The sequence below is a fragment of the Desmodus rotundus genome, chromosome 7 (assembly GCF_022682495.2).
Source record: "Desmodus rotundus isolate HL8 chromosome 7, HLdesRot8A.1, whole genome shotgun sequence".
Classification (NCBI taxonomy): domain Eukaryota; kingdom Metazoa; phylum Chordata; class Mammalia; order Chiroptera; family Phyllostomidae; genus Desmodus; species Desmodus rotundus.
This window is the reverse complement of record NC_071393.1, coordinates 8,638,085-8,660,433: the sequence shown is the minus strand read 5'-3', so window position 1 is coordinate 8,660,433 and position 22,349 is coordinate 8,638,085. Positions and strand designations below refer to the sequence as shown.

Below are 22,349 nucleotides of genomic sequence, written 5' to 3'. Positions count from 1 at the left end.
TGCCTTTTGCCATTCAACATAAAATTAGCTCTAGGTTTGTCACAGATCCTCTCAAGCTGACGTAGGAAGTCCCTTCTTTGTTGCTTAGCTAAGAGTTTTCATCACGAACACAAATTGGTTTTTGTCAAACATCTTTTGTTTCATCGAGACGGTCATATGGTTTTTCTTTACACTCTATAAGTATGAGTTGTATTCACTGGTTTTCAAATGTTAAACTAACCTTGAATTCCTGAGGTGAGTACTAACTGGGTACGATACATCACCTTTTTGATGTATTGCATTAAATTCAACTCAAGGGTTCAATTTATTTCACTGAGGATTTTTACATCTACATTCAGGAGGAATATCAATCTGTAGTTCACTTATTTCCATGTACCTGTTATTCTTTTTCCTCTTTATTTAGTTTTAGCATCAAGGTACTGTTGGTCTCATAGGCTGAGTTGGGAAGTTTCCTCCCAGCTTATTTCACAGAAGTGCATGAAGTTGGCAGTATTTCTTCCTTAACTGTGTGGTAGAGTTCACCGGTAAAGCCAGTGAGCTTGCTGCTTTCTTTGTGTAAGACTTATAAGTTACAAATTCAGTTTTTAAATAAAAATAGAGCTATTTAGCTTTTGTAGTTCTTTTTAAGTGACTCTCGGGAGTTTGTGTCTTTCAAAAATCAATTTATCCATTTCATCTAACTGGTTGAATGTACTGGCATAAAGTTGTTTGAACATTTCATTGTAGTCCTTTTACCATCAGTAGTGTCTGTAATGACGTTCCCCTCTTACATTCCCGATGCTGGCAGTTAATTTCTTTTCTTTTTTCCTGATCGCTTTTGGGGGTTTATTAATATGACCGATCTTTGTAAAGGAACAAGTTTTCTGTTTCACTGATTTTCTGTATTGTTTTTTCTCTCTTCTATTTCATTGGTTTCTGCTCTTATCTCTATTACTTTATTCTTCATGCTCATTTTTTAAATTTTCTCTTCTTTTTCTAGTTTCTTAAGGTAAAAAAGTGACAAAGCTGATTTGAGAGAAGCACTCGATGCTATGAATTTCCCTCTCAGCACTGCTTTAGTTGCACCCCATACACTCTACTCTACTGTTTTTCATTTCCGTTCAGTTCAGAATGTTTCCTAGTATCTTTTGTTCTTTAGAAGAAGTATGCAGTTTAATTTCCAAATATCTGAAGTCCATCCCTGCCCCAGGCGTAGAGTCAGCCTCTCTGCCAGTGGCCTGGGCCCCTTTCAGTGGAGAGTGACATTTTCAAGATCTGAGTACTCGCTGTGCTCATCCCCCGTGGGCTGGTTCTGCGTCTACACCTTCTAATCAAACAAGCTAGAACACGTGTGGACACATGTGCATACAAACACACGCACACCTCTCTGTGCACTTCTCTGTCTGCACTGGAAGTCAGAATTCTACAGACACCTCCTATTCCTATCCGGCCCACAGGGTGCGTTCTGACTACCTGCTTTCCATACCTGCACCTCCCCCTCCAACAATAAGGAAACTGGCTCCCAGCACCCTCAATACACGTGCCTGCTCAAGCTCCCTACTCGCCTCCAACCTCCCAAACACCCAGACTTCCTGCTCCACCTGTCCCTGGCCTCGTCGGGCTACCTTCCTACCCCAAGTGTCTGCTAAAAAAGAAGGCACATTGTGCTTTTAAAACAAGAATACCTTCCATAAATATATTTGTTCCTGCTTTACAAGACCCCTGGGGTTTAGAATGGGACAAATGCTACAACCAAAATTGTATAAGTATTGAAAAGGAAATTAAATTCTGACTTAAAGTTTTATTAATTTTCTTCCAAAAAACAAACTCATGCTTGGTTTTCATTAGGTACATTAAGAACTTGGGCAATTTATTTCTCGAATCTCAAATATCTTCCCAAAGCTTCCCTGTGCTATTTAGGTTCCTTTCCGTTATTAAGCTTAACTGTAATAACACAGGTCAGCTACTTTGAATTCATGCACCACACTGTGTCTCATTAAAAATCAGTTTTAGATAAAACCATCCAATGAGCCAAAGGATTAACAGCAAACCTTGTATCGTAAATTTAATGTGCCACATTTTTTCTGCATGAAAAAAAAATTTTTTAGATGATTTTCACTAATAACTTCAAAACTTCATAGTTGCACTAGAAATCGACCCCATCAGTCTACACCCACCGCGTGAGAACGTCCCTCTCCAGTGTTTTTAAAGTTGAGAGCTTGCAGGGCTCTAAGGACTCATCTGTGTGCCCTCGGTGTGAAAAACAAAGTGTTAAAAGGCGTGTAGGTGAACTCTGGCGCCAACAGCCTGTGACTACCGAATGCAGTTCAAATGCTGAGACCTTGCGGCATGGTTCCATTGCAAAATCAAGAGATCCAGACTGTTTTTACTATTTTTAGACTAGTATAACCAACACACAGATTTTAAATGTTTTCCTAAAGGCCTCACAACCCACACCCACGACTGCACCTGCGGGCTCCCATCTGAGGCGCGCCGCCCTAGCAGTCACGGCACGTAGTCAGTCCACAGAGGCCGAAAGCCAATGTCAGATAAGCAGCATTTCAAATTCCTCTTCCCGAGAGCAGAAACACCTTTGAACAGCACTTGTGTTCTACAACTTCCTCCATCACAGAAACATAGTTTCTATGGCTTACTTATGAAATCCAATGCCCTAGTCCACACAGGTGGCAGTCAACTTTGAAGTTCAATGCCTTAAGAAATACTTCCCCCACGCAGAGCCGTCTCAGTTCAGAGCTCTGCGTTTCAGTTTTAATTCCACTCTGAATAGCTTTAAAATTGGGCATTCCTAGTGTTAAGAAATTGTTTAAATGTATTAATGTATCTTATCTTTTTTTAAAAGGACTACAATGGGGATTTTGTTTGTTTGTGTTGTCAAAAAGTTGTCCTATTTGTTTTGTTCACTGAGTCTGAATATGACTCCTAAAGCTAAGCACATAAAGCTAAGCTAGGTAAAGCTAAGCTAAACCTAAAGCCTGTGCAAAGGTTTCAGGTAAGAACTGATTATCGAAACTTCTAAGAGAAAAATGACCAGAAAAGAAAAGTCTTGAAAAAAAACCAGAACCCTCCACAAGCCACAGCCAGTTGTCCAGCCATCTCCAAGCAATGCTTCGGTGAGTTAGCAACCCAGTTCTAAAGCTTCCATTTGGACCGGGGAGGGAAGGACGCTGAATATTGCATTCAAAGGTTAGGGCAAGGCATCATCCACATACAAACGAGAAACATACACGAAATTATCCAGAACTAATCTTTTCTAAACACAACAGTCGTCCCGTGGCTGCCTAACTTCATCCCGTGGCTGCCTAACTGCTCTCTGCTGCAGAGGAGCTTGGAGAGTCCCGCTTCTGTCCGCTGTCAGCATGTTGGTGAGTGAGAAATCAGTCACGTCAGCCCCGGGTGGCAGGGCGCCGGACCGTGGAGCACATGGGTCAGGCAGGCAGCTGCACTGGGAGAGCCGCAGAGGTGGCTGAGCCGCTCTGCTTTGCTCCACGGCACACAGGGAGATGGCTGCTGGGGGCCCCATCTAGGCTCCCGTGGGCCAACATGCACCAGCTCTTGTCCCTCCTCCCCCCACAGAGGGGGACAAATAGGAACTTTGTGCCTATGATGAGCGTGTCATCTCATTCCCCTCGAAGAGCGAGTTCTCCAGACAAACTGCAGGAACGGGGAGTGGGTTTCCAGCGTGCTGCCGTTCCCTGATGCTGTGGCTCCAGGCCAGAGGCAGGCAAGCATGGAGCAGATGGAGTCCTGGCAAGGTCTCCCACTGTCCCTGCATTAGCAGCATCTGCTCATTACTCAGAACCTTCGCCTGCTTTATCTAATGCTCCAGGAAAAGCATTTTGATTTGATTCATTTCGGTACGCAAACGTGCGACACAATTAGTGGTAGAATCAAGCTGGAGGACGGCCAGTGCTGACAATCGGAAACAAGGCAGAAGAAATATGAGGCCAGTGGGTTGGAATTCAAAAAATCGCAACTGTGGGTCACCTTGCCAAACCTCAACTCCCCAGGTGGGCGTGCAGTGCTCCTGCAGGGCGAGGAGGCTGCAAAGGATGAAGGGGTGACTCACTGTCTTCCAAAGCAGGCTTCCTCTCCCCTCTGCACCCAAGTCCTGGGTGTGTGGACCAGCAAGGGGTCTCACCATCGGCTACAGAGCTTCCCTCTGGCACAACCGGGGGGCTGAAATCCATTAACACATTCTGTTTCCTAATTCTTCTCTTCTGTGCGGCACAGTTACCAATTTTACATAGCAGACCCCACAAGGTAAGTTCCCTTTCTGCCCTGTTGTGCCTAAGAAGTGCCTGCTCACTGCTCCTGGAGCAGTGTAGAAATGAACATTTGATTGTTCCAATCCCTCTTTGCCCAGAAGTAGCTGCTCACAAATCTGCTGGTATAACTATCACAGCGACAATCTGTTAAACCGAAGTGAAACCAAAGACAATGCCACCTGAGGTCTGGGGGGAAGTGAGAAGCTGTTGTTTATCTCAGAAATAGTAACAGCCCCCATCAGACTGGTAAGACAAGCGGAGTGACAGCGAGGCAGGAAATCACTAGAGCTCTCGTCAAAGAAACAACCCGAATACCAACAGGAATTTGAGACAAACCGCTGAACTGTGTACACACGCAGCCGCGGAAGTAGAGCAGATTTTACCTGGAGTGGGAATATCCCCAGAGCGTGACGCGAGCCCCGAAGGGACGCAACCGGCAAACGTGACGATGCCAACACGAACCATCAGGCGGGCCAACGGGGCCGGAAGTTAACATCCAGAAACGGACCGAAGTGCTAAAAGAATGCATACCTCAGACCAGCGAGGTGGAGGTGGGCTGTTTGAAAACAGATATAGGCTATACGTAAATGCCTATCTCGTAATGCCATTCTAGGATGGACTCTGTATTGACCAAGATCTAAAAACAAAACAACTGGAAGAGAAGGAAAGAATTGCAAGTAGCAGGTGCACGTGTGGAAAACCTCACCCAAGGAGGAAAGTAAATTGCAACTACATTTGGATACCACTTCTTATCTGTCAAAGTGACAAATACCTAAACGTTCGAAACATACTTTGCAGATAAAACTGCAAGGAGATGAGCACACCTTCACACCTTGCTGGTAAGAGTGCAAAATAACAGCATCCCACTTGCGTTTTCACAGAAAGCTATCCTTCCTGCACTTACATGCAACGTCATGCACACAAGGTTTTCCACGACAACACTGTAACAGCAGGAGGCCAGACACAACACACCCGTTCCCTGGTAAGGGGCTGTGTGAAGGAACCACAGCACTTGTACTATGGACTACTACGCAGGGATGGAAAAGAAGTATATTCTGTACACACTGGCACGGGCAACCTTTCAGGATACGTCATGTCCATCACACCATTACTCACAAGAGCCAAGAGGGGGAAACAACGCACGTGCCCACCAACGGATGGAAGGAAAAGATACATGGTATTTCTACAACAGAGTATCATTCGGCCATGAAAAAGGACAATACCCTGCCATTTGTGACAATGTGGATGGACCCTGCGCATGTCACGCTAAGGGAGACAGGTCAGAAAGAGGAAGACGAGTGCTGTGTGATCACTTACATGTAGAACCTAAAGAAGTCAAACCTGTAAGAACAGTAAAGCGGTGGTTACCGAGGAAAGGGTTTATGGTGTGTAAAGGAGCAAACTTGGTACAGGTAGTAAATGGGCCTTAAGTATAATGAATTTAGACAAGAATACTGTGTTATAATTGTGTAATGTAACAAATATCACAACAATGGCAGTCGTATTACACTATATAAATGCGTGAGATTAACATACTATCCGGCTTAAACTTCTACGATGTTACATATGGAATTTATGCAACAAAAGAAGATACGGCAGTAGGTGAAAAAAAGCCAAGTTACGGAATACTACAAGGTAAGGTGCCATCCTTTGTTCAGATAGGAGGGATAAAAGATTGATATTCGTACTTGCTTATGCTTGCAGTGCAGAAATACTGGGAGGACCGACGACAAACCGAAACGCATGGTTGCTTTAGCATTGAGTGGACAAAGTGAACAGAAGCGAGACGTCTCGACGTGTGCTCATTGTGTTACTGTTTGTGTTAGTTTGCCTTTGCATCCCTAAAAAGGTTCCCTTGGTCAAAAATATTAATTACAAAATAAAATCCACCCCTTTATGGATTAAAAAATTAAAATCACACACAACTACCACCTAGAAAAACAAACCATAAACATAGTCCACTGAAGAATGGCCAATTGAAAAGATATTTGAAACAGTTCTTAGTCCTTTCTTTTCAACCAGAAAAGATAACAACCCAAAGAAAAAATGGGGAATGATAAGAACGCGCTATTTGCAGAGAAAGAAATACAACCCACTAATAGTAAGTAACACAATGAAAAGATGTTCATATGTACGTACAGAGAAGAGCAAACAGAAACAACAGTGAGATACCACTTCCACCTGCGACAGGCGCAAGGAAACAGCCACTCTCATATGCTCCTGGTGAGACTGACTGCAAACTGGCGGCAGGGTTTGTGGGGGGATTTGGCAATCTTTATTAAAACGGACAGCATCTGTAGCCTCCAACCTGACAATTGCTAGTCATTCACCCCGTGGATACACCTGCACAAGTCCATCGCGATATCTGCTCAAGGGCATTGCTTGCAGCGCCGTACTTTTAATAACAAAGACGAGCAATCCAAATGGGCCTCACGAAGGGCCCTCATGAGTAAATGACAGCACAGCCACGCAATGCAATAAATACTGCAGAGGCTGGAAAAGAATGAGGTTGACCTGTAAGCGCTCGTACAGAAAGCTACCCAGATGTGGTGCTGGGTGAAGAAAGCAAGGTGCAGAGAAACCCCCGGAGGAGGACCTACGTGTAAAATGTGAGGGTGCCAGGGGGTGGAGGCACAGGGAGGGCCCCTTCAACTTCTTTTTGGATACATTTTCCTTTACATTTTAGACTTTTTTGCTCTGTTTGAATTCTATGAATTTTTTAAACAAAGTTTTTAAAACATATTTTGCCAATTATGTGCCAAGAATTCTCCGAAGGAAGTAGTTTCTCTATCAAATCTGCAGGGTTCGCCAACCTTTCAGTGCCACGTAGCGACGAGGGTGACAAAGACCATTGTGACTGGCAACGTAAAACCTGCCGCACACCTGCACACCACCTCACGCTGCACTTCCGAGTTCACAAGCTACGAGACACGGGGTGCAGGCCGGCCAGGGGATGCTTCTGTGGGGGTCTCTGCGTGTGCTGTCACACAGTCGGAGCTGCAACCATGCGCGGAGACACAACCGCAGGTCTGCATTCACACTGACTGATGACTCAGCCTCGAGCGGATCACTTAGCTGGTTACTCTGCGCCTCAGTTTCCCCATCCGAAGACAACTGTGTGTGTGGCAGGGGAGGCTACTGGACAAGTCTAGAACTGTACGGTCTGAACATAAAAGTACTACAACCTTTGCGTCGCTGTTTAAGGAAGACTCATTGCTAATTTGGAAAGTAGCAAACACACCCAAGCTGCTCGCATGCGGTCTGCCCAGGACCTCAACACACAGACATCAAGTATCACACACCAAAACGAACCCGGCTCAGCTAACTCTCCCGAGGCTGGAAAAAAATCCATCAATGGTATCCGCTGCTGTCAAACCGGAAGAATAGAGTTCATGTTGTTAAAATCATAAAACGAAAATATTTGAGTTTCAGCCCTAATTTCTATTTTTTTTTCCAATGGCATGTGCATAGAGAAGTCCCTGTTACCCACTTTACCTCCGTTTTCTCCCCCTGGGCCCACCGGCCACACTGCGCGGACTCTGAGACCCGCAGTGCTGCCGTGACGGGAGCACTAAGGTTCGGAAATGTTTTATGACCCGACTTCCGGGCAAGCGGGGAAACACAGCTTTGGAAATTCAAACCTGACACTGCAGTGGAAGCCAGGGGCGTGAGGTAGGGGTCTAGGACGTCCGTGGCCGCCGAAACCGCCATCCCTCGTAGCTACGCACCGCCGAGTGTTTCCGCCGTAGGCTGCCCTTAGCTGTGCCTGTACGCCTGTAGCCCACGGGTGCTCAGACCCGAAAATCAGCCCCAGGGAGACAACGGATCACCATGAACTTCCCCGTGTGGTGTGTCCGTGCCAGGAAAGGGGAGGTGCTGGCTTTTTTTCCCCTATTTCCGTATCTGTCATAGATTATCTATGTCTACCCTCTCCACTGTTCCCTTTGGACTAGGCAGAAACTAAAGGCAAAGTCGGCCAAGTATATTTAATATTTTACACCAAACAAGTTATTTGCTAAGATGGCTTGGCCGGCCCGGAGCCTGGCACTCGCACGCAGCCCGACAGTTCCAGTAGGAGTTAAACACCAGTTTTAATGGGTGCTGTGTTCCAATGCCCGCTAATGCATCGAGGGGGATTGGCCAACTTCTTCACAAAAAGGCAAGACTGAGTGAGTGTGTGTGTGTGTGTGTGAACATGTGTGTGTGCTCACGTGTACGTATGGAGGGATTACGGGGGGGGGCTGGCCACAGCTGCTTAATTTCTGCAAAGCCTTTTTTCCCCTTGATAGAGAGGAGGGTTGTGGTTACTCACCATCCTCATAAGCCGCCACCGCCAGCGAGCTGTTTATCCTCACAAAGGAGACATATGGCTGCATTCCAGGCTCGTCCTCCTCATACTCCGAGTCCAGGAAGGGGGCCGTGTAGTCCCAGGTGCGCGTGTCCCACACCCTCACGTCCCCTGATGTGTATCTGGAAAAGAAGGCCACGGTTGGTTCCAAGTGGGGACAGAAGAGCAGGGCCACAGTGCAGAAGACGGGGAGCGCCTCCTCCGAACAGCAGAGGGGCACGGCCCAGGGGGTGGGGGGCCCCTCCTGCCGCACTGCTGGATGAGCGGCCCCGCCAGCAGGAGATGTCAGCTGGTTAGCGCGCGCCCTTCGTGCCCTCACAGCACAGCGCTGACACCCCAGAAGAGAGCACTGACCTACAGAACCGTGGGTGTCGAGACCCCTTGTTTCTCCTTTTACACTGTTATGACCCACCTGCTGCCCTGAGTTCTCCCAGTAAAGAGATCACTAGCAGAAATTTGTAGAAGCCACAGTATTTACATCCATAAACACACAAGAAAGACAGGCAGAGAGAGAGAGAGAGGGAGAGAGAGAGAGAAACCAAGGACTAATGGCTTTACAGGCCCAAGCTCTCTAATACCTCATCCATGCATCAGATTTGACTGATTAAAGTCCCTAAAGACTAATTGATTTGCTGAAACAATTAAGTCTTGCCTTTAGCAGCCAGACAATGCTGCCTTCTCATGAAAAGCCCTTGCCGGAGCACACGGCACTCCCAGTGTCGCCCACTTAGACAACAGGAGCCCTCACGCTCTGCTATTACCGCGGCCACTCCAACAAATGACGCTCTCCATCAAAGCCGAGGCAAGGCCAGGGCCGGCTCAGACTCGAGGCCCGCAGGAAAATGCGCTGGCCGGCTGAGGAGGCGGTGCGCTGCCCGCCACCGGGGTATTTGCGCTAAGTTCCTGACATCTGCTACGGAGGGCTCGAGTCAACACGTAAATCAGCTGTGGGGAGGTGTGTTAGAGCTGTTTTAAGAGTCTCAAGATGTACTCACACGAACACCGAGACAGACAGACAAGTGAAGGGGCCCGCAGCCCTCCTGGGGCCCAGGACAGCGCTGTCTCAGGGTTTCTCGGATCCCACCTTAAAGCACAGCGTCGAACAAGATAACCTCTGAGATCTATTTGTTACTGAGATCTGTGGCATGATTCATGATGAAGCAGTTATAGATCAATTTCTCACATGAGGTTTCTTAATAGAGACACTAAGAACACTCTGACTCGGGAGTGCTTCGTTTACTAAATGTAGTAAGCAGCCTTCCTCTCAAATTGTTAGTTGACAGTAAATACATGCCTTGTGCAATTCACAGGTCATTCTGTCACAGATTCTCCAGGCTGGAGACTCTCTCCCGCAGGCAGCAGCTGAGCCATGTGCTTTCTGAGACTGGACCGAAGGGCCTCTGCGTGACCGCTGGTCCTCCAGGGAACAGAAACGCTCACGAGTGTCATTAGCCGGGCGGCGTACGAACGAGGGCTCCCAGGCCCCGCAGGCTGCGTGGCCCTCCAGATGGCCCTTCCTATCGAGGGCCCTGGGCGAGCACACATACCCCACTGCTCCAACACTTTCGGGTGCACCCTGATGTCCCGAGAATGATGCAGGTGATCCCTGGCACGGCCACTGGCTTAGCTAGAGACACTGAGCAGAGAAGACATGTTTGGGTTTCTAGACTGTGCGTAGTAGGTTCTTAAGTTTAAATTCGAAGTGAAAGGAACTAGCCAATTCAGGGAAGAAAGGTGAAAAGCATGGCTATGTCTTTCAGAAATTCAGAGAAGGTGAGTGAGGGAAAAAGAGAATTTCAGGGGTCAGAGAACTAAGGAATTTGGAGAAAAAGCAGTGCACAGGCCAGGAAAATGTACTTCCTTTCCCTCGAGCTGGGTCACTCCATTTTTTATTACCTGCGAATGGGACCACACCAGCGCACACCAGAGGACTGTGAGGTGCTATGCATCGCTCGCCCGCATCTCCTGGGGAAGAGCGGCGAGTGGAGGCAGAGATGCCACCGAGAAGAGCTCTGCCATCATCTCTATCAGGCTCCAGACAAGCCTTTCCGTCCACGAAGCTGCACCTTCGCCTAAAGCTACATGTACGCCCTCCTCAAAGTGCTCAGTCACCCCCAAACTAGCCTGCTGCTGAATTCCTTATTTTTGCCAGTGGGGTTTCTGTTTTTGCCCACCACCCACACTGCTGTATGCATTTAAATCACCACACCCTTTCTTCTCTCTCTCAGGAACGCCCCTGGAGTCTAAATCCCCCAACCCCTCACAGCCGAATCGCGGCAGCCCCGTTCCTGCTGAGCCTCTCCCACCTCCAGTCAACCCTGCACAAGCCAACTCCTCAAAAATACTTGACTCCACGAATCACCCTCCCTCTCTGCCTTGCTCTCTACACCACCCCATGACCTACACCACAAGAGCAGCCTACACTCACTCTCGTGGCAACTGTGTGTGTGTGTGTGTGTGTGTGTGTGAGAGAGAGAGAGAGAGAGAGAGAGAGAGAGAGAGAGGGAGAGGGAGAGGGAGAGAGAGAAATGGATCAGTCACCTGGCTGTCCATCTCCCCTGCAAACCCACAAGCTTCTGCAGTCGAGGGCTGGGTCTGACTCATGGCTGTGGACCCAGTGGCTCGAACAGTCAGACTCGAAGAGCAGCGGACACCTGGGAAGCACTCTGTGAATAAAACCCCTAGGCCTGAACACCTTACGGAATGCAGGTGTAATTGCTAGCCTAGCACTGGGAACACTCCACAGACTAGATTCGCTTACTCTGCCTGAGCATGAGCCAGCCTTCAGGTAGGCCTGCCACTCACTAGCTTCCAAACACTCTCGCCTCTGGACCTTCGCACACAGCATCCACCTTTTTGGAGCACCTTCCCTCCCCATCACCCAGCCCAGTGGGTGTCAACCTTGACTGCACATTACAGAATCAGCTGGGATGCTCTGAAGACTCCCAATATTCAAGCACACACCAGGTCAATTAAATCCGACTCTCTGGGGGTGGGACCAGGCATCCATGTTTCCAGTGTGCAGCAAAGGTTGAGAACCTCCAACCTACCCCGAGCCTACCAACTCCTCAGGTCCAGCAAAGGCCCTCCTCCTCCATGAAGCCTTCTTGGACTTGACTACTATGCCCCCATCTGAAGAAATGGCATCCACCGCTAAATGTGATGTCCCTTCAATCTGACTGTAAAGTCTCGTGCAGGCCGTATCTCAATGCCATAGCCTCCACCAGTGCCCTGCACACAGCTAATAATAAATAAACAAGGATTGAAAGGCCATATCCACAAGTAACAACTCAAGTGGTCTGCGTGGCACCTCCTTCCATACCTACTGCCCACCCCCAGCACTAAAGGTCCGAGAAACACCCAGAACACACACACCAATATGCATTAGACTTCTTGCACATATTTCCAAACTGATGAAAATATCTCAGTAAGCCCTGGCTGGTGTGGCTCAGTGGACCGAGTGCCGGCCTATGAACTGAAAGGTCGCCGGTTCAATTCCCAGTCAGGGAACATGCCTGGGTTTCGAGCCAGGTCCCCAGTAGGGGGCGTGTGAGAGGCAACAAATCCATGTATCTCTCACACATTGATGGTTGTCTCTCTTTCTCTCTTTCTCCCTCTATTCCCCTCTCTTTAAAATAAAATAAAATATCTCAATAAAACACAGGATAAGCTAAATTATCTCAGTAAACATGAAATTTTCCATAGATAACCATTTGAATTAACGCTATTCTTCATGGCCAAAGAGCATGACAACACGATGGTTTTGCTGCCAAGTGGCTCAGGAAGCAGGCTGTAAGAGACGTCGCGTCTCCTTCATGAGGAGAACAGAGAATAAGTAGCCTATTTCAGCAGCTACTGCACGATGACCCCGCAGCAGGCTCTAAAACCTGCCGTGGTGAAAGCAACTGTAGCAGTGGCGATCTAGCTCGGCACTAAAGGGACAGGCCTTCTCGCAGGGCAAAGCACTGGTTGGGGCAGAGGGGCCTGGACCAAAACCCTACATGCAATCTCAAAGCACTTAACCAGCCTTGGCCGGGAGAAGCAAGAACAGACAGCAAAGCGAGGTAGGGAAAGAGGTTGATTTTCCTCCAGAGCTCCAGATGTCTTTATCGCTGCCTAATGACAATTACACTCAACCAATTAAGACACCACTATGACAGTTGCATTGTCAGTAAGGCTTTGGCCCCCACGTTGATGGCTCTCTAATTAGTGCCTGTGCAAAGTACGACTGCAACTAATATGTGAGCTGATATAAGAACCTAAAGAAAAACTGAAGAGGCAGCCTCTTCCAAACGAGGACAGATGTCCCAGCCCGCAGCATGGGCCACGGAGCTGTACGCCTTCTCCATCGCTTTTGACGCTCGGCAAGGCTGAGCTTACCTCCAAGTAAACAGGTCAGAGACCGCAGCCGACTTTCTGTTGAAAGCATGGAGCCTCTCTGGAGCTCAGCACGCCAGAGCAATTGCCAGCGTAAAATGATTTATCACCAAAAAGCTTTCATTACCTAGTGTTTCCAATAAACAGGCTACTGATCTGGACTAAAAGACCAGAAGAAAAAGAAGACATACAACTAAAAACAACCTTCAACCTTTCTTCTCGAGGTATAAATGTCCAGCAGGGGTGGAAGAGGTGGGGGCACAGTTCCATTTTGCTTCCAGGTGCCAGTGCTTCTTTGCCAAAAACAATTTTTTTCAAGGCTGTTCATAATAACCTGGGGGTTGTTTTGATTTGAGAATGCTGGAAGTAGGGTTAAGTGACTTACCCACGGTCACAAGAAACATTTTAGTGGCACAGCTGGGACCACAACGGGTTCTTGGGCTGTTCGAACCTGCTGCTCAGCCAGCGAGCCACTCCACCTCCTCCGATGAGTGTCTTTAAACAAACGCAGCTTTTACGAGCCATCCCCATTTGAGTGCGATGTAAGGAATTTACTGTTTCCAACAGTGTGGCTCAGGCTTGCAGGACACAGCCCCTGCTGACCCTCACTCGTCCATTCCACCCCACCATCTCAGCTGGAAGGCAAGAAGCCGACGACAACGGAAAGCTCAGGATGTTGGCAGAGGCAGTGGCGCCTCCCACACCTGCTGCACAGGTGAGGTGGGAAGACACAGGGGGCGGGTGGTAAAACTTCGCCCCACAGGGCCATACTCACGCAGCCACCCCCCCCACAAAGTCACAATTTTACTCTGCTCGGGTACTCCCAGCAGCCAAAAGGAGCCTTGGTATGAGGCCTCAGTCCAGGAACAGCAAAATGGTTTCATTTGTGTGTCGAATCCAATAAACTGGTAGTGGCTGCCTACAGGCCTGTGTTGAGAAGAATTCTGAAGCCGTATTCCACCCAGATCACCAGAACTATAAGTGCTGTCATGAGTTTGCCTCCAATGCCCAGTGTCGGTTTGGAGGGAGGAGTGGCAGCATAGGTACAAGTAGTCTGCATCTGCCCCATCCTAAACGCTACCTGGCCAACCGCTCATTGTCCTTCCAGACTCGGCTGGGAGGTCACTTCCCAGGAGGAAGCCAGGCTGACACTGAGCCTGCACAAGGTGCCTCTCCAGCGCGTGCTGGCGCCCTCCTCCAGATCCCCCACGCCGTCCTGTAACCGCCCGCCACCGCATCCCTCAGTCAGCTGTGAGCAAGAGAGGTGTCTGCAGCACCTCTGTGCTCGTTGAGGGTGACTGGACGAACCTCCTGACTTAAACTCACAAGATGAAGCGGTTTAAAGCCTACAGAGCAATTAGGCAGAGGCCCCTAAAAAGTACAGCACCCACGTTTCAAGAAGCGTGTATTCCCTTAACATGTGGAGGCCTTAAGAACTATTTACAGACTCCTCACTTTCATTACGAATACCCAAAATTACCAATCAATGAAATCAAGAGTATTTACTGTTTTCTGTGAAACATGACTGTGTTGTATTATGCAATTAACAAAATGAACTCAGTCCCAAAGTGCAGTCTTTTTGTGGAAATGCACTCCGACAAACATCAAGTGCAGCTTAAGACGCATCAATTGAAAAATAATGAACATCTTAATGGACCTTACGAGATCCGTGCGCCGCGCACTGAAAACTGCTCTCCATACATCTTGGTTAATCACAATCAATAGAGCCCGAGTCCGCGATGATTATGCAGAGCTGCTGGGGCCGGGGCCCTCCCCAGTACTCCGTGGAGGACCACAGATGGACAAATGCAGCCGTGAGTTCACCAGTATTTATTAAGGGCATTCTGGAGCTCCTTCATTAAGGACCAAGTAGATGTAATGCTCTCCTCCCGGCTCTTATCAATGTCTTACCTCAGACTTATTTACCAGAAGAGCATGTATACCTCACAGCAGAAAATAAATACAAGTATTTTAAAGAGAAGTCCCTAACGGGTAATGACCAAATTCCTTATGGGAAACAGCCCGCTGTCATAATAAGCACCAGCACAAAATCAATACGAAGCGAGGTTGAAAGGAACACTGTCGAGAGAAAAGGTTCTTTTTTTAAAAAAGGAGAAAGACAGAAAGTATGGCCGCAGTAAGGGTAAACACGGGGTGACATCTGTCTAACTCGGCTCGCATCACCGGGCTGTACTGAAAAAGCATCTTATCTGAAAAGCCCCCGAACAGTCCTGGGCAGGGTCCGTTTTGGACGCACGCACTCACAGGAAACCAGAGAGTATTTAAAACGCCGGCCTGGGGGTGTTCAGCTCCTGACTAGAAACTATTTTAAAATTCAGGGCAAAGACACACCATTTCAGATCAAAGCCGTATTTCAGCCTGGTGCATGGTCAATACAAAGGCACCTTTCTAATTACTGGAGAAACTGGAGAAAAATGGCTAAAAGCAAGGTATTCCAAATTCTCGCAGATGCACACCGATGTTTAACTGGTATTTCTAACAGTTCTAATTATAAACAATGATAATATGCACGGTAAGGGCCGCTAGGCAAACTGAACCAACCAGATCCTCAGAATTCAAATTTTCCTATATAAACTGGAAGCTCCAAATTGTGCCTCATGTCTGCAGAAGACTGGGACCCCCTCGACTCTGACGCCCAGGTCGTGCAGACAGACAGACAGAGTACAAGTGAAAGCCCAGGACACCCGGTGGTCGCCCTGCTGCTAAGGGTGCTGTCACAGCTGTGTCGTGTGCCTGCTGGGACATGCTCGCCTCACAGGGGATGGAGACGGACGAAAACGCAGACACCCAATGGGACAACTGAATGTTTTATGCAGAAGAAGAGCGCTAATATTTTGCAACATTAAACGACACACTTTTCCCTGTAGCCACACTTGGCAGAGGGAAACCGGGATACAGTCACTGTACCAGTAAAGGGGGGGACCGCGCCCTAAAAAGACCAGTCACATCAAAGGGAAACAAGGGAGAGAAACCTCAGTACCAGGAGGGCGCCTGATATTTTTTTAAACCCAAAGTGGGGAGAGGAAACCAGTCCTACAATGTAAACAGAAACGATGCTTCCTTATGCAGACTGACACGCTTCGGACTCAGGAGTCCTACGTGAGAGTGAGGAGGGAGTTTACTGCAAAACCCCACCACACTCCTGGGCATCTGATAAAAGCTTTCGGTGAGCTCACAGCTTAAGGGGGAGCCCCTGGCGCGAGGCCTCGGCGCCCCGGGTTGACTTTCTCCTGGAGTTGAACCTGCGACGCACTCCTTCACTAGGTGGCAGTAAAGCAAGTAAGCTTCTGGCAACTTAGACCTAGACCTACACCTCAGGTTTCACGACGCGACCTTTCTGAACTCAGGACGTCACCTGTTTCAGCTCTCTCCCACAGTGCAACGGGGCAGCAAGAGACAGATCAGGGTGCTTCCATCTCCTCCTCTCTCCTGCTCGCTCTTTTCCCTCAGTGATAAACGTGACTTGAAAAACATTCTAGAATTCTCAGGGCTGTCACCACCAAAACCAAAATAAAACAAACAAACAAAATCCACACTTTCTAATCGCTAATGACCAACAAACTTTCTAGACAACATCTTTTTTTCCTAAATACAAGGAAAGCACACACTGAACCTCAGGATATTGCAGCAGTGACATCAGATCCGGAGAAGACGTAGCCAGAGGCTGAACCCGGAGAGAAACAGACAGGTGGCTTACTGTGTAAGAGATTGGTGGCTTCAGAACACGAATTTTTCTCAAGTTAAGGAAATGGGAAATTTTAGCTGGAAAATCAAAGTAAAGGCTGAGTTTGAATGACCTAGTCGCAGCTGAAGGAGCTTCGCTTACGTGACCAGCCGAGAAAACAGCTGGCTCAGGTACTTCCTGGGAATCTGCGCGTTCCTGCTGGGGGACCCAGCGAGGGCACAGGAAGGCTGGCACGGGCCAGAGCAGGTGGGCCGGTCAGAGGCGTGGTGGGAAGCTCAGACAGTGCAGAGTCTCTGGACTGTGAGCTCTTCTCCCCACACAGATCCCGCAGAGTCTCCTGGGAGCTGGGGCTGCTGGGAGGCTCTGGGGACTGCAAAGATGCTCGGTGCGCGGTCCCTGCATTTTAAGAGGGCTCCACTCAATAAGATCTATCAGTGCCAAGAGGCCGAGGGGGACGTGACCACGTGTGACCTGTGAGTGTGGCTCAGTGTGGGGGCTGGGACGGAGGCCGGACTTCGGGGACGTAAGACTGGACGTGAAGAAGGGGTGTGTGCTCTGGTCATTTATGGTATTGATAGAATGGAGGGTTATCCAGGGAGGCAGGCTTGAGAGATGGTTTAAGAGACTTCAAAACAAAGGGTTATATTAGAAAGAAGTTGTGTGTTATGACTTAATTTAAAATAATTTAACCTGGAAAGTCTAAAAATTCATTCTTCTAAATCCATTGACTTCACTTATGGGACTTAGCCTAGGAAAACAGTGAGACTGGGGAGGACAATGGAAGAACTTTCACTTTTTGGTCTACACACTTTATGGAATTCAAAGTTTCTATAGTAAGCCTGTGTTTTATAGCTTTTAAATAATGAAGATTTATAGCACTAAAAAGGGGAAAACGCTGCAAATCTCTATACAGAAAATATCCCTATTGTATAACAACAAAACACAAAAAAATGACTTTTAATGTCCAGTACTAGGGAAATGAGTAAGAAAATTAGGATATAATTATATCCTAGGAGCTTTTGCAACAAATCAAAGAATGTAATGACAACTATGTAATAACATGAAAAAAACTTCATCAGTTTAGTAAGGGGGAAAGAGGCCAAAAATGTAACGTAGGCTGTGATTATGTTATGTAAAAGTATGTATTAAAAAGCCTACTGAAAAATAAACCACACACACCTAAAGCTTAACAGATTGTGTTAGCATGCAAAGATTTAGGTGGCTTTCTCTTCTCCACTAGCAGTCTTGCAAAAACATGATTTTATTGCTGCTTTTATTTCTTTTAAGATTTTATTTATTTATTTTTAGAGAGAGGGGAAGGGAGGAAGAAAGAGAGGGAGAGAAACATCAGTGTGTGGTTGTCTTTCATGCGCCCCCCAGTGGGGACCTGGCCCGCAACCCAGGCATGTGCCCTGACTGGGAATTGAACCAGCGACCCTTTGGTTCGCAGGCCGGCACTCAATCCACTAAGCCACACCAACCAGGACTGCTGCTTTTATTTTTAAGAGAAAAGATGCCACGAAAGAAAACCAAAATGGCACTATCATAGACAAGCCGTCGGAGGGGCTGTGTGGGCTGGAGAAGGCAGCCCTGTGGGTGTGGACCTGCAAGGGGCAGCCCAGCGGGGCACATGCGCCTGGCCTGGCTCATCAGCTCTCTCAGCGCCTCGGCCATCTCGCACAAACGAGGGTTTGGGAATAGCTCACCTCTAAAGCGCTTCCAGGTTTAACACTATATGATTTTAAGTTGAAAAAACTAAGAAACCAGCGAACAGGCAAGACAAATTAGGAATCTCTCCAATGCCCCACGTAATGTAGAAAACAGGTTAGAGGAGGGACAGGCTGTTCATTAAATCTTAAGGCTTACTTCAGACAAAACGGTGTGTAAGCACTACTTTGTGACACTTAGTGACACACTTAGTGACTTAGGGCACTTAGTGACACCCTATACCCTCCTCCAGATTTAAAAGATGCTTACAAACCGGATAAATACATAGCTGTAAAGTTAAAACGACAACATAAAACAAAAGTGCTCGGGGAACCTGAAGCCACACGGCCCGCTGCCCTGCCCTACAGGCCGTGGTGGAGCCGTCTGCCGGTGTCTGGAGAGCGGGCGTCTGTATGTGTGCGGGGGCGGGGGGAGGGGGCGGCTCACAGGCGGCCGTGCTATGGCACCTGCAGGAGGGGACAAGACTTGAGGCCCATTAAAGGATGGGGGCCAGGTTTCTTTTGGGGGTGATGCAAATGTTCGCACAGATAATGGTGGACGGTTCCACAACCTTGTAAATATACCCAAACCGCTGACATACAGTTTAAAAGGGTGAATTTTGTAGTATGGAAATTACATTTAATTTTTAAAAAGAAAGGGTCAGAGGTAACTCATTAGAAAAGTGTGGAAAAACCCAAAGGCGCACTGAGTAGGGTAATGAGGATAGGGTAGGTTGAAAACAAATTTCAAAGGCCTTAGAACGTCGGAAAAGGTGACTGGAAATTATCACCCACGAGACAGTAAGGGAAGCAAGGCCGATGAACAAAACGTGAATGATCAAAGCTTTGGGTGTGTTTCCGCTGCTGGAAAAATAAGCCTCAAGCAAGTAAAGCGGGGGCCAGGTCCCACTCACCTGATAGGTACTCGGGTGTCTCCGGTGAGTTTATGAGTGAACGACCATCTGGAGGTTCCTCTGGGTATGTGTGAAAAGTACGAGGAAGAACCAAGATTGGGGCCGTGCCGTCTGGCTGAATGAAAATGAGTCTTGGTCTAAACAGCACGGCTCCACGCCAGGGATATTTACACACAGGACTGAAGCATGGAGAGCGGCAAGAGATTCTCCAAGAGTCTTTGCTCTCTACCAATTATACGAAATATTCAACAGGCTTAAATGCAAAAATGTTACAGAGTTTAGCTCTAGCAATACAAACTAAATTCTGCTGTGCACAGAGAGAGAGAGAGGAAGGGAAAAAGATAATCACAAGATGAGCAGAAGAGAAAGAGACGATGAGGTGGTCACTGTCTCTTTAAGAGGCTCCTTGGAGATACATAACTGGAGAAAGCCTGGCGAGTACAGCATTGATTGGGAATGAGGTAACCACAAACACCGCTGTCTCAAATGAAAAGGGATTCGAGCTCTGACCCAGAAAACAAGCATCGTAACCACCAGATAAAATTTTAATGGTAAACACAAGATGCTCTACACACAAGCAAGATATGAAGCGTCTGATGCCAGGCCATAAGCGTACGGCCCTCTTAGACAGAGGGGCCGTGAGGAGCCTCTCTGGTCCACAGATCAAGTTTCATCTTATCGACCCGCACCACGCCGCCATCGCTGTGCGCTGTGCGGGTCTGATCTGCAGGGCCAAGCGGGCCTCGGGGGAACACAGGGCAGGAAAGAAAGGACTGCCGCCAGCCTGCCTTCTGTGAGGTCCACGTCCAGAGAAGAAATTCGTAACTGGCCCCCGAGATTCGAGCCTCCTTTACTTCTGATTTCTTTTACGATTCTCTCAGTCCAACCTCCACATTCGGTCCTCAAAGGTCCTATGACACACGAGGAGAGACCCCTTCAAGCTGGAATGACATCAGTCCATTTCTCAGTTAACACGGGACCTCAGCACTGGTGGGAGGAAAGGACCGTACAGCACGCACCGCGAGCTCCGAGGCCCGCACCTGCGCAGCGAGGGGCACAAGTCCAGCGCCGCACTGGTTGGACAGAACTCCAGATTTCTGGCCCATTAATCTTTCTAAAACAACAGTTCCATCGTGCTCTGAGGAAGAGCATTGAGCTCTAAATTGTGGCCAGCAAAACAAAAGCTAAACTAAAGTGTTCCTTTGTGCTGTACACCTGAAACTAATACAAAAGCACACTGAATGTGAACTGTAATTCAAAAAATGTTTAATTGCACTTACAAAAATAACTAAAAAAACCCCAAACAAACAAAAACGTGTTCCTCTTGGGCATATCTTGTTTAAAGCAAGACTTTTTCTAGGCACTGAATTCCAGAAAATATTAAAATAATCTGACTGCAATTGCAATTCAAGTGGTTCTCTTTAAGAAATGCTTCTTAAGGAAAAATTTTTTTCTCCTTAAAGAAAAACTTGCGTACTACTAAGTTGTTACGTCCAACATTGGTTTTTGTTTTCTTCTAGGTGGGGACTCCTCTCGGGTTGCTCGCTCCCATGCCAGTCAAGTGTCGGAGGTTTAAGTGGCCTGTTGCATCAAGGACACAATTTGAGAATCTAGTCCAAGACATCTTCATCAAACACCCCCCCCAAAACTGATCTTCTTCTTATGCATTACAGAAATACATAAACACATCTCTGTAGTAAAATACGAAGAATTCATGAAAGTGGTTTTTAGAACAGAAGCCAAAGAAATCCACGGAAGCTAAATTAAATTTCTTGGCCGTGGAGACAAATAAAAAGCCCATTTCGGGTCAAGTTAAATGGCAAATACCTACCATGTGGCGGGGAAGGAAGACTGTGTGTGGACGCAGCCCTTCCTCAATGATAAAAGCTTCAGAACAAGAGAACGAGAACAGGACCTCTTTGTGCCAACACTTACTACTCTTGCTTGACTTTTTTATGTCTTCATAAAATACAAACTGTTTGCCTTCATGAAAATCTAACATAACACGCCGCAGGAGGGATTTTGAAGCCAGGAAAGACATATTGAGGCGAACGGAGCACAGATCTGCTCTGCACCATTCGCTTCTCACCACGCGCTTCGGCGTTCTCGAGTGCTGGGGGACACAGTCCTCCCCGGCACGGGCCACCTGTCTGGGAGCGGTGCTCTCAAGGACAGACGGCGTCTGACAACGGGACGCTGGGGCGGTGTGTGGGGAACGAGGTGAGAAGCTGCTCCGGCTTACCCCGCAATGACGACGCCTTCGTGAGAGTGCACGTCGCACAAAACCGCATCGGCAACATGCTCCAGTTCACTCACGGCGCCCTTGCGATTCTGCGTAAGGAAAGGGGGGTGCAGTTCATGTTACTACTCCTGGGACGACACAGCACGTCATTTTCACCCGTGTTCAGAGTTGTCTGGACAGCCAAAAGGACCAAGACGACCAATAACACGCTGCCCTGCTAGCACACACGAGTTACCACACACACACATGCACACGCACACGCACACACACACACACACACAGGACAAGCACTGAACCAGGGGCCCTGGCATGGGAGACGCTGCCCTGTGCTCGAGGGGACGGGGAGGCGACCTGTCCACACCGGTAACTGCAATCCACACAGGCCGACAGCGGCAAGTACCTAAAGAAATGTATGAAGTGCATGAAAAAGTTCGGGTCAGAGAAGAGAAAGTATTTAGTGATATTTTACCTGTTAACAGCCCACAGAATAAAATGAACAAGTACACTCAACGAGAAAAAATCAGGGTGGGAAAGGAAGAAAAGACACCGATCTGGATCGAGAGGCCAGAGGTTCACGAAAGCAGTTCTTCAAGGAAACCCTAAAAGCCATGGCATTCGTTGCTCCAGAGGAGGGGACCAGATGGTCAGCGAAGAGAGGCGAGAAAAAGACGTACCTCTCCCTGTATGCCCTTTTCTGACTTTTGAATGATTTGTACAAATATACACATAAAATAATTACTTTTAAAATACAAATAAAGGGAATCTGAAGGAACATAACGCGTTTACATGTG

At 47.8% G+C, this 22,349-nt stretch overlaps 1 protein-coding gene across 2 annotated transcripts in view; it reads right to left on the bottom strand.

Annotated features, from left to right (window-relative positions):
- The window catches only part of FBXW8 (F-box and WD repeat domain containing 8), a 102,724-nt gene that overhangs the window by 54,017 nt on the left and 26,358 nt on the right, over positions 1-22,349 (bottom strand). For both annotated transcript variants that reach the window (XM_024566945.4, XM_053928011.2), the window contains exons 4-5: positions 21,559-21,647; positions 8,578-8,735 (exon numbers count right to left, since the gene is read on the bottom strand). In XM_024566945.4, coding sequence (XP_024422713.2) covers positions 8,578-8,735; positions 21,559-21,647 — 247 coding nt within the window. The remainder of the gene's footprint in view (positions 1-8,577; positions 8,736-21,558; positions 21,648-22,349) is intronic.